Source organism: Carcharodon carcharias, chromosome 26 (assembly GCF_017639515.1).
Source record: "Carcharodon carcharias isolate sCarCar2 chromosome 26, sCarCar2.pri, whole genome shotgun sequence".
NCBI lineage: Eukaryota > Metazoa > Chordata > Chondrichthyes > Lamniformes > Lamnidae > Carcharodon > Carcharodon carcharias.
This window is the reverse complement of record NC_054492.1, coordinates 28,897,352-28,910,274: the sequence shown is the minus strand read 5'-3', so window position 1 is coordinate 28,910,274 and position 12,923 is coordinate 28,897,352. Positions and strand designations below refer to the sequence as shown.

Here is a 12,923-nt window from a genome sequence, read left to right as displayed (position 1 = left end):
TTAATAGCTCCTCCCTCCACATCATAATTTGTTGTTAAATGACTGATAACCTACCTTTCCAGCTAAGTAAAGCATGTGAGTATCAACATCATAGAAAGGGAATAGGAGCCCAGAGAGTCCATCGATTTCCTCTTCCTTTATTGGCATCGATAAGTCTTCCTGAAGAAAGAAAGAGAATCTGAGTTAAATGAAAGCCTGAGGCCTGGACTAAAGACCTGGAGACATGAGTTCAAATCCCACCACAACAGCTGGGGCATTTCAATTCAGTTAATTAAATATATCAGGACTTAAAAAGCTGGTATAAGTGAACCCCTTGGATCCATTGTAAAAATCCATCTGGTTCACTAATGTCCTTGGGGCATGAAATCTGTTGTCCTTACCTCGGTCTGGTCTATATGTGACTCCAGATCCACAGCAATTAACTCTTAACTGCCCTCTGAGGTTGTTTAGCAAGCCAGTCATCAGTTGTGTGAAAATAAATGCTGGTCTTGCCAGTCCCATGAATGAATGAAATGAAGAAAAAACTTATCACATCTCTCAGAAACACCTGGAAGCATTATCCACTCTGAAGTACAGTAACCCTCGGAAAACACAACTGCAATTTTAACAACAGGAAGATTCCCCAAACAGCAATGTGACAAAATGCCTGGTTAGTGGTGCTGGTTGAGGGATGAATGTTGGCCAAAGGGGAAAGAGAGATGACCCATCTCATGCCACCCTCACATGCCCATTGCTGGTTAATTAAGAATTGTTGGAGAATTGGGCACAGCTCATCTGTACAAATTTTGTTTGATGCCCAATCCTTACCCCTTGGATATAACTCACTGGTAGTCAGTTTAATTTAACCCTTTATTAACCTAAATTTAGAAAAAGTAATTCATTCTCAGGATATGGGTGTCACTGGTAAGGCTGATATCTGATACCCTTCCCTGGGAAAGTGGCACTGGGGTTTTGCCTTGATCTGCTGGTGGCAATTTCGATACAATCAACACTCCCGAGGGCAGGTAAGACTCAATCACCTTGATGTGGGACTGAGGTCAGATATAGGCCACAGTGGGTGAGGACAGCAGATTTCCTTCCCTAAAGAACATTAGCGAGTAGCTTAGAGGCTGGCGGTCACGTGATGAAACTTCCAGGAGTATGACCAACCAGAGTTGGCGGCTCTAATCCCATTGCTCTTTGACCTTGGCACTGAGCAGCCACATTCAGTTCTTGATGCCATTCATCACTTCAAACAATCGCATTGCACAGAAAGCTTCATCCCTACTTCCTGGATTTCCAGTACATTGAAGGCTTGAGAGATTCTGTTGAATGTTATTTTTGTTGCACTGACCTGATCCCAGAGAGCAATTTGTCTGGTGTTCCATCTGGACACGCCTGTGGTAAGCAACCTCTTTGTATTCCCAAGGATCACCACCCGGTTCACTTTGTGGTTCTTGCAGTTTGCTTCCTGCAGAGACAGGGGAGATCACTTCAGTTATGTTTTATATTGTCTTGCAGTAAAATGGACTTGCTTGGATTCTTATTAACCCTTTCAGCTCTTCCCCATATTGGGTATTGTTGAACAGTGCAGAGTATAAACCAGGAAGTGTTGGTTACAATAATGGACTAAATGTCAAATCTGGCTTAGAAAGAAAAATAGAGAGAAAGAAGGATTCAGTTTACTGAGAGAGAAAAATAGAGACAGAGAGAAGTAAAAAATAAATAATTTAATATTACAAAGAAACTCCAGTAACAATTAAAAGATGAAGGAATGAGACTCCACACTTATAAAAATTAATTTTCCGTATCAGAGAGGCAGTTTGGCAGTAATTAAGATTTATGATGTTAAAATGGACACGTTCACCGAAATGGACAATTCCTAACATTCTACAGCAAGTTCAGTCTATATCTATGCTGTCAGTACAGCAACTTTACACCATTCAATACATTTAAATGAGGGGGCCAGACAGTGAGATGCCGTTTTCACACTGTTTACCAAGGAGTAGTGCATCTTGACAGTTACTTCCAATTTTTACGTTTCACCATGCATTTACACTCAGAGGAAGTTGCTGTCCAATTTGTGCTTAAATAATGGTGAGCACCATTTGCTTTACCATGATTTTTGCAGTAAATTCTGATCCAATAATTCTCACTATTATGTGCCGCTGTCTGTTTTTGATGTCTCAAGACAGTCATAATTCACATATAAATATAAAAAGGGGTAAGAGTTGCATGGAGCCTTGCATAGATACAAGTGCAAGGGCTGCTGACTTGGAGCTTCAATGTTGTAGTCTATCTCCAACCTGCATTTCCATCCCCTTCGCCTTTCAGCTTATAATGTTGTCTTATACTTTCTTCTCTAAAGTATATCTACTAAATGAATATTTTTTAAATGTAATATTGAAAAGTTTTTACACTGATACAGGCTACATTCTCCAACATGTTAACACATGCAAAGGCTTCAAGGAGAAATGACCAGCTGAGATACATCTGATATTTGAACCTCCTTGAGTGGTTGCATTATTCATGGCGTAATGTAATAGAGATGCCAAGTGGCAGTTTAAATATTTAACTCTCTGAAATATATCTGCATTGCTTTTTCTGCAAAAATCGAACCAATCAAGAACAACTTGTGGGCTCAGCAATCACAGTTTGACCTCACAAGACATCAGCAATTGGGATGGAGAGGGTTCCTCAAGCTCACTGGGAATGTGGGTAAATATGTCAAGCTGCCCTTCTGAAAGCTGTCAATGACCTTGGTCAGTGACATCAACCCCATTATCCTCCCTGCTGCTTGTATTATATTTGGATCATTCACCCATGGATTCTGCTATTTCTTTTCTAATTTGCTGACTCATTCGGGTTCTAGTGAATATCATAGTTGCTTTCCAATAACTTTAAAATGCCATTCTCAGACAGTGATTCCAGGCATCCTGCTGTTTATCCTCCATAAACTTCAACCCATATGAAACTGTGCAAAGTCTTTCCAGTCCTGTCTCATGTGTTGCTCACTCATTACCCCTACACTGGCTTACAGATGGGGTTGCCAACCCATAGGGACATAGGAACATGGGACTTAGGAGCAGAAGTATGCCATTTGGCCCTTCGAGCCTGCTCTGCCATTCATGGTTGATCTGGTTGTGGACTCTACTCCACTTTCCTGTTTGCCCCCCATAACCCTTGACTTTCTTGTCTATCAAAAATATTTCTAACTCAACTTTCAATAAATTCAATGACCCAGCCTCCACTGCTTTTTGGGGAAGAGAATTCCACAGACTAATGACCCTCTGGGAAAAAAATTTCCCCTCATCTCTGTCTTAAAAAGGAGACCTGTTATTCTTAAACTGTATCCCCTGGTTCTAGTCTCCCCACTGAGAGGAAACATCCTCCCAGTATCTACCCAACAAGTCCTTCATGATCTTATATGCTTCAATAAGATCACCCCTCATTCTAATAGACTTCAATGGGGAAAGGCCCAACCTGTTCAACCTTTCTTCATAAGATGAGCCCTTCACCTGAGGAATGAGTCGAGTGAACCTTCTCTCAGCTGCCTCAAACGTAATGATGTCCTTTTTCAAATGAGATCAAAACTGTACACAAGTGCTCCAGATGTGGTTTTGCCAATGCCCGGTACAACAGTAGCAAAACTTCCCTAGGTTTATATTCCATTGCCCGTGCAATAAGTGTCAACATTCCATGTGCCTTCCTAATCACTTGCTATACCTGTACCAGACACCCAGATCCTTTTGTACCACTGTCTACAATTTCTCTTCATTTAAATAATTTGCTGCTTTTCTATTCTTCCTTCCAAAGTGGACTAGTTCACATTTTCCCCACATTATACTGCATCTGCCAAAATTTTTCCCACTCACTCACTTAACCTATCTATATCCCTTTAGGGGCTCATTACCTCCTTTTGACAATTTACTTTCCTACTTATCTTGGTGTCATCAGGAAATTTAGCTACCTTCGTCCAAGTCACTGATATAGATTATAAATAGTTGAGGCCCTAGCACTGATCCCTGTGGGACTCCACTACTTATAGCTTGCCAACCCAAAAAATTTATCCTTACTCTCTGTTTCCTGTTAGCTAACTAATCCTTTTTCTGTTAAAATATTACCTTCACTTGTTGGATGTATTCCTGGAGCTTTCAACACATGGCCTCCTACCTTTATCCATTCCTCCCAATCAAACAGCCATTTTACCCATCTCCAATATTTTTATAATTAATAAATTGAAGTTAAAGCGAAATGGAAAAAAAACATTTAAAAAATAAAATCTATGATTTTTCTCCTGGGTGTTGCAATGTGTTGGAGATAATCTCTAATTTCTGGAGACTCCTGAAGGTTGGCAACTGTTTCCCAGACCACTTAAAAAATTAAGTATTCATCCTTGTATTTAAACCTCTCTGTAGTGTTCAATAGCTCAATTGTTCTGTGTTTGATTATGCCAGTCTGGTAACTGATCTATGCTCATTGTGCTTAATTGGTTAAGCCTGGGTGATGACCCAGAACTTGAGTAAACACAAGCTGCTAGCAACTAGAAGCTGAGCTGTGAGCATGAGTGCAGACAGTTTGTGATTACAGAGATACTTTGAAGGACTGTAAATAATCCTGTTGCACACTTAGAAACAAGTGTTATCTCTGCATTGCACTGAGATGTATAAAATATACAACACCCTCCATGGGCTTGATAGAGGAGATGGTGGCATAGTGGAATTGTCACTAGGCTAGTATTCCAGAGGCCCAGGCTAATTCTCTGGGGCACATGGGTTCAAATCACACCATGGCAGCTGATGGAATTTAGGCTCAATGAATAATTCTGGGAGTGAAAGCTAACCTTAGTAATGGTGACCATAAAACCATCATCAGCTTTGCTGTTAAAAACCCATCTGGTTCACTAATGCCCTTTAGGGAAGGAAATCTACTATCCTTACCTGGTCTGGTCTACATGTGACTCCAGACCCACAGCAATGTGGTGGACTCTTAGCTGCCCTCTGAAATGGCCTAGCAAACCACTCAGTTCAAGGGCAATTAGGGATGGGCAACAAATGCTGACCCTGCCAACAATGCCTGCACCCCAATAAAGATAAAGAATACTCTCTACCTCTGACATCTTCTTCAGCCCTACAACCACCTATACCCAATTTCACTGAATCCAGGCTTCTGCGTGTTTTCTTCTCGCCTCCCCCACCAAGTCATTCTTTTTAGTCTTTTGTTTGTGGGTTTTCAGGAAATGTCAGTAAATACTATATTTTTTAAAAAAAACAAAAATTGGTAACTTGAATGTGTGTTCTTTGGAATTTGTCTCAAATCAAATGCCCCTGTAAAACAGACTCAACCCACCCTATTACATTTAAATATTTTGCTGTTTTATTTCATAGGAAATATTTTGCTGAACTTGAAAATAAATTAAAAGGAACATTTGTCCTAAGTTCTTAATTGAAAAAAAAAGAAAGTAAGTGACTGTGCGGAGTTCTATGCCAAGATTTGCTGGCTTTCATTGTTTTGGCCTTGAATTCTGAAACTACAGTCACACTGTGACCTTTCACCGGGTAGTTTTATGCACAGAGGTATACTGACAACTAATCTTCCCCCTAGCAACAATAAATAAATTGAATTATTGATACACCCCTTTGCCTGCTGGTCCCCACACTCTGGAATTCCTTCACTAAACCTTCCCACTGTCACACTTCTCCTTTAAGACTCTCCTTGGATCCCATCTCTTTGGCCAAACCCTGTCCTAACCTCTCCTTCATTGGCTCAGATTCATTTTCCTCCCATCCTCCTGTGAAGCATCTTGGGACATTTTCTATGCTAAAGGTGCTATACAAATGCAGGTTTGTGCAAGTTTAGTTCTAAGTTGTAGACAGAAATCTTAAGAAACATAGCAACTGCCTTTCTCCGACAAGCTGTATGTCTGGTTATGCCACAGTTATCAAAATGTTGCAAGCAAAGGAATTTTAAGCACTAAGCACGAAGCTGCCAAGGGAAATTACAACACTGACTGACTATTGGCAAGGCTGCTTTACCAGGAACAGCTTCATACTGGAGCCAGGCAAAAGGCAGAAAGAACATCTCCTTGACCATCTTGCAGAAGGGATCACAGGCTTTCCAGCTTCAATTAATGTTCTGCTCTGAATTACCTGATTTCTGCCATGACAGCAGTTGTGATATTAAATATTTACAACCTACGAGACCCTGCGGTAAGAAGTGACAATTGAACTAGGTTAATAATCCCTGATTGCTGTAAAACTGGAAAGTGCATGAGAACAGGACTGGGCTTGACTGTGTCATTGATCATAGATCTGTATTGTGCAGAAAGAGGCCATTCAGCCCATTATGCCTGTGCCAGCTCTTTTAAAGGGTTATCCAATATTTCCACTCTCCTCTTTCTCCAGTGCCCTTTTTTCTCTTCAACTGTATAATCAATTCCCTTTTGAAAGTTACTACGTCCCTCCTGCACCTTTCAGGCAGTACATTCCTCAACATAACATCTCACTGCATATACTTAAAAAAATTCTCTTCATCTCCTTCCTTGCTAATTTTGCCAATGATCTTAAATCTGTTTCCACTGCTTACCAACCCTCCTGCCACTGGAAAAAATTTATTTTTATGGCTTTTCCAAAATCCATCATAATTTTGAGTGCCTCTAATAAATGCCCCCTTAGCCTTCCTTGTTCTAAGACACAAAACCCCAGCTTCTCACGTGTCTCCACATAGTTGAGGTCTCTTATCATTGTAGGGAATCTCCCCTGTACATCACACGACCCCCCCATACCCCCCCCCCCCCCCCCCCCCCCCCCCCCCCCCCCCCCCCCCCCCCCCCACCCCAAACACCCATCCATCGTGAGGGGGTGGTGGCATGGCAGGAATGCCACTGGACTAGCAATCCAGGGGCCCAGGCTTTAATGCTCTGTGGCTAGGGGTTCAAATCTGATCATGGCAGCTGGTGTAATTTAAATTCAATTAATTTAAAAAAAACCTCTGGCTTTGAAAGCTAGCTTCAGTAATGGTGACCACGGAACTAATATTGATTGTCATAAAAACGCATCTGGTTCACTGGTGTCATTTAGGGAAGGAAACCTGTCCCTATGTGACTCCAAACCCACAGCAACGTGGTTGACTCTGAACTGCTCTCAAAAGGACAAATTCAGGCCGTCTACATCCCCTGAATGAACAAAGAACAATACACCTTGACATCCTACCTAAACTGTGGCACTCCAGCTGGGGCCTAACCAGTGTATTATAAAAGTCCAGGATAACTTCCTTTCTTTAATACTCTGTGGTTCAATGGTCAAAATAGCCTGAGTCAGGCACACAGAACGGTTGCTAGGAGGCCTGAAAAGCTGACTGTTTCTCTCTATGGATGCTGCCATAACCTGCTGAGTGTTTCCAGCATCTTCTGTTTTTACTTCAGATCTCCAGCATTTGCAGTATTCTGCTTTTCGATTAGGGATATTTAGGGTCTCTGTCCTCCATCAAGATGTTAAAATCACGGGCCTAAGCTATGGTTGCCAATCCACTCGGATTGCCCTGGAGGTTCCAGAAATTAAAGATTAATCTCCTGGAGATGCTGCCAGCGAAGCCCATGAGACGAGCTACAGGCAGGGGTATGAAGAAAAATGGGGTGTTTTCCATTTTCATTTTTATGAAAGTATTGGAGCTGTGGGAGGTCTTGTGCTGCAGTGCTGGTGTCTCTACCTCTGGGCCAGAAACTCCAGGTTCACATCACTTCAGGACTTGATGGCCACGGAAGGAGCATTCATAATGCGGCCAAACAGATTGATCATCAGCCTGTACATCTTTCCAATAGGCCTGATGGCAGGCGGTAAGAGCAGGACAGTTTCTTGATTAGCCAGACTGCAGAAGACAAGGGCGAACCTCTGCAGTACTTTGTCAAGTATAATCATGGACCAGTCCTGAAGAAAAAGGTTTGGAGTTGTGAAAAATGGCTCTTTGATTGGGTGGGGCAGTTAGAGATAGGAGATCATGTGATGAAACCTCTAGGAATATGTCCAACCGGAGTTGGCAGCCCTGCTTTCAGGAAGGGAGAAAAGGATTTGCTTAATAAGAGTCTGCTCAGTGCATGAGGTGCAACAAGTAACAGATTGTGTTGACAGAAAATGTGGATGATGTGCACGACAAGACAATGAACGGTGAACACGTTTCACACCATCTATCTCGTGGAAAACATAAGCACCGTTACACCATCCAAAATGTTTGCTGAGATTCAAATTACCTGTCCTAAGAAAGTTGGCAACTGTTCGTTATTGTCCAAGGTTGACACAGCAGCAAGTGCCATCATATTACCCCTGCGAATTCTGAAAGACATGTATCCACAAACATGGAAGGCCTTGGCAAAACGCACTACTGCACAACTTTCATTGTACAACAGTTCGCTAATTCCATGTGCAGGATCCATAGTCCTGGAGAGCAAGTACAACCACAGATGCTCTACAGCGTGGAGGCTAAAGGCCCAGAAATCGCAGGTCTACCGACATGCCGTGACCTCACACTAGTGACAATCCATGGAATCAGTCAGACCTCACACGGCAGATCAAGCTCGGAAACTACTCCTGTCACCTCAGTTCATGACCTAACATCGAAATATCCAGAATATTTTTTCAAAAATTGGCAGTTTCAAGGGAGCTGCAACATGACACTTGCATGGGAATGCAAATCTGTCAATTGATCTGGCACATTTTGTGCAGTGCAAATACCAGCAGCGACAAGAAACGGTGAAAGATTCTACACTGCAGAGACTGTGGAAAACCATTATTGATGGATAGTCTAATTCAATTCAGCATGTCCATGAACACAAGAAACCATTTTGGCTTTATTGGGATGAGTTAGGCATCTCCCAGGGAGTCATTTTAAAGTCAGGCAGGTCACCATATTGGAATCTTTGTAACCTGTTTTCTTCAACACCTTCATCATCACTGACACATAGGCATAGATTGGGCAAGAAGATGCGAAGACGCCAAACCCATGACTGCTACCATCTAGAAGGACAAGGGCAGCAGACACATGGGAACACCACCACCTGGAAGTTCCCCTCCTAAGTCACTCAGCATCCTGACTTGGAAATATATCGTCGTTCCTTCACTGTTGCTGGGTCAAAATCCTGGAGCTCCCTCCCTAAACGCACTGTGGGTGTACCTACACCACATGGACTGCAGCGGTTCAAGAAGGCAGCTCACAACCACCTTCTCAAGGGCAATTAGGGATGGGCAATAAATGCTGGTCTAGCCAGCGATGCCCACATCCCATGAAATAATTTAGAAAAAGCTATTTACAATGCATGTTCATGCTTAGTTACTATTACAAGAGTGTACAGAACTGATGAATCTATGAGTCTCTAAAGCATGGAGGAAATCTACTGCTACACCCAGGTCTTGTGAAGGTAACCTTGTCTGGAGATTTCTTTAATTGCTCACAGTGATCTGTGGGATATTGTTCCCGATTTCATTCAGGACTGCACAGTAGTTCAGGAGCTGGAATGGATCTAATTAATCCTCGGTTATGTCTCACCATTGTGCCTTTGTGTGTAATGATTTCACAGGGCCTTGGTTCCAAGCAGATCATTGTCACCTCGGCTGTAACAATGTATCTCCTATGGGATCCTGGATGTGAACTTATTGTCCCAACTGTAAACTTGGAAATTCTGTACTCACATTTTTATTGTGCACGTTGGGCACATTCTCTTGCAGTTTTAAAAGTTTCCCTATAGATAATTAGATTCTCTCTTGTTGGAGATGGTCATTGCTTGGCACTTGTGTGGCATGAATGTTATTTGCCACTTGTCAGCCCAAATCTGGATATTGTCCAGGTCTTGCTACATTTGGACATGAACTGCTTCAGTATCTGAGGAGTTGTGAATGGTGCTGAACATTGTGCAATCATCAGTGAACATCCCCACTTCTGACCTTGTGATAGAAGGAAGATCATTGATGAAGCAATTGAAGATGGTTCGGCCTAGGACCAAGAAGTGGTGGGGGGGGGGGGGAAGTATCTTTAAAAGGAAAGCAGGATTTTGTAACATGCCTTTAAGGGATTGCAGCAGGACATCACTGGAAGGGAAGTGTGTCATGTGATCCAGTTTTATCTTCACTTTGACCTGTGAGCAGAGCACAGCAGACACAGCCCCGCTGCTGATATCTTCAAGATTTCTATTCATGTATATATGTTCTCGTGCCTAGTTTAAATAAATAAACCTACCAGATGCTTACACGGTCCCTTATGAGTGATTAGTGCTTTATATCATTATAAAAACACACTACCCACATTCAGCAATGCATTACTTTGATGCAGACTCCTGGCCTGGATGTGGATGGATTCTAACTCCTGGTTATATTCTGTAACCTTAAACTATTTTCTGCTTCTTTACACACTTTGATTCTGTGGAGTAACTGAGAAGAAAGGCTGAACCTTTCAAATTAGAGTAGGGCCTGTCCAAGAGGAAGTGCGAAGAATATCATGAATAATCAATGAGCACAGGATCGATTGTAAACCCTGGACAGGAGACCATGTAACAGCTCAAGATTCAGCCTCCACTCTTGAAAACTGAGTGTTTATTCATTTTAATTCCTGTTTAATGAGAACGATTCACTAGGTCTCTGTTTTCTCTGGGCTCTCTTCTCATTGAGCTGAGTTTCTCATTTCAACTCCCCTCTTCCAATGCCTTGTCAAACAATTCGCCTCCAGATGTCACAGCCAGCAGCCACTGTCTCCCAACCTTCTCAACCCATCTGTCTTCCTCTGCAGCAAATGAAGTGTCTGCCATGCCGGAATGGTGTTCTTGAACCACATCAGGCGATGCTTAGCACAGAGTTAACCACCACGGACGCACATCATCAAGTTACAATGCAGGAGACTGCCACCAAGACCTTTTCTTAATGATTGTAGCATGTAATGATACTTATTTACAGCACCAAGTGTTTGATAGGGTAGGCATAGAGAAGACGTTTCCACTTGCAGGTGAGGCCAAGGGCGGAATCTTCCAGGCCCACCAGCAGCCGGAAGCTTGGTGGATGGGGAGGTTAATTTGGCGTGAAGCCAAAAATCAGATTCCTGATGGTGGGATGAACTTAAGCAATTAAGTTCTTAGGTCGACATTCACGATGAACGATGTCAGGAAGTCTTTTTGCAATGCTCATTAAAAGGTCACCTCAATGGAATTAAGTGCCCCATCCAAATTACGTTCCCTGCCAGCGAGAATTTAGAACGTTCATATTCACGATTGCACATAGGTGGTATGCACCTGGCGAGATAGACTTCTTCCATGATTAACAGTGAGTTGCTGCTGCATTATCCTCTTTGGGGAGGGTCTGTAAATGCCAGCCTCTGCTTGAGAGTGGGTGGTGGCAGTGCAAGGTGCGTGAAGGATGATCAAGGAAGGGGGGGAATGGTTAGTGGGAAAGGGTGGAGCATTGGCCGGGCAAAGTGGAAAGGGATAGTGTAGGGTGCCCTTTAAATGTGGTGCCTGGACCTTCGACCCCATGAGGTAATGGTGGGGGCGGTGACTTCCTGCCTGCCCCACCGCGGGAATCAGTAAACTCCATGCGAATGCTTATGTAACAAACTGGACAGCATAAGAGCACATGTGGTCAGCCGTCCTACCTCTCCCAGCGGAAATCATTCCCACCTCTGTGCCCGCCACCAAACTTAGACTTCATAATGGAAGATTCTGGCCCCAAAACTGGGGGCCATAAATAATAGTCACTCACAAATCCAACAGGAATTCAGAATTCTTTATCCCGAGAATGGCAAGAATGTGGAACTCGTTACCACAGGGAGTAGTTGAAGCAAAATAGTGTAAATGCATTAAAGGGGAGCTAGGCAAACACATGAGGGAGAAAGGAAAAGAAGGATACGGTGATTTATGCTCTGAAATAGAAGCAAGGAGAGGCTCATGTGGAGCGTAAAGACCAAGACAGACCACTCGTGCTGCTTTCCGATTTGTACTGTAAAACGTATGTTCCATCTACTTCTGTGGGATTCCCACCCAATAAGTTAAGCAAAAGTGACCTCCTTTTGAGATGTCAGGTTCTAAGGAGGTTCATTCAGCCAAATGTGCCTGTGCTCCCCAGTTAGTCCCACTTCCCCCACTGTTTCCCTAAAGCCCTACACATTTTTCCTTTTTAAGTATATATCCAATTTTCTTTTGCAAGTTAATATTGAATCTGCTTCCGCCACCCTTTCAGGCAGCACATTCCAGGTGAAATTTTTTTTTAAAATACTTATTTGTAGTTCGAATAAAATTGATGGATCTCCCTTAGTATGCTAAGAATTATGCTGACAACCAGTTTAAGATTGTCAGTTGCGCTTGCAATGTGGCACATTTGCGTGTACTGGAAGCTACATATATTAATACACAGGGCCCTGTTCTTTGCAGACGGAAAGAACATGTTCATACATCGCGCCTGTTTCAGCTAAACAAAACAAGTGCCAGCCATTCCCTGGTTCATTCCTCAGGGCAATGCCTTGACCAATCAGAGTCAAGCTGCCTGGCTTAAATTTTAAACAATATTTGGCAGTTAACTGTCATTCACCATCAACTGGTGCATTATCCATGGCAACACCTCTACCAGGGTGCACTTGCCAACCAATCAGCAATTCCTTCTCATACAGTATAATTTTTTTTGTTTTCCCTTATATTGTATTCTTGCTAATTGTCCTGATGAGGCAAGACAAAAAGCTTCAACAAAATGTTTCTTATTTCATCAACACAAAAGTGATGATGAAGAATGACCTCTACAGATTCTGAAGCAATCTGTATCAACTAGCTTTATGAATGAAACAGCAACCCTAGAAAAACTCCACACAGAAAAGTCTGTTGAGAAAACAAGACCCGACAGTCCAGCAGGTGTTGCTAGGGATATCTCCTTGGCAACAGAGAATATCTTAACAAGTGAATATCTGTTTTTTTTTTTGCCATT

General features: G+C 42.6%; 1 protein-coding gene across 3 annotated transcripts in view; it reads right to left on the bottom strand.

Moving 5' to 3' along the window:
- Positions 1-12,923, bottom strand: part of coro2ba (coronin, actin binding protein, 2Ba) — a 203,320-nt gene that overhangs the window by 14,898 nt on the left and 175,499 nt on the right. For all 3 annotated transcript variants that reach the window (XM_041175107.1, XM_041175109.1, XM_041175110.1), the window contains 2 exons: positions 1,334-1,450; positions 55-159 (listed from right to left, as the gene is read on the bottom strand). In XM_041175107.1, coding sequence (XP_041031041.1) covers positions 55-159; positions 1,334-1,450 — 222 coding nt within the window. The remainder of the gene's footprint in view (positions 1-54; positions 160-1,333; positions 1,451-12,923) is intronic.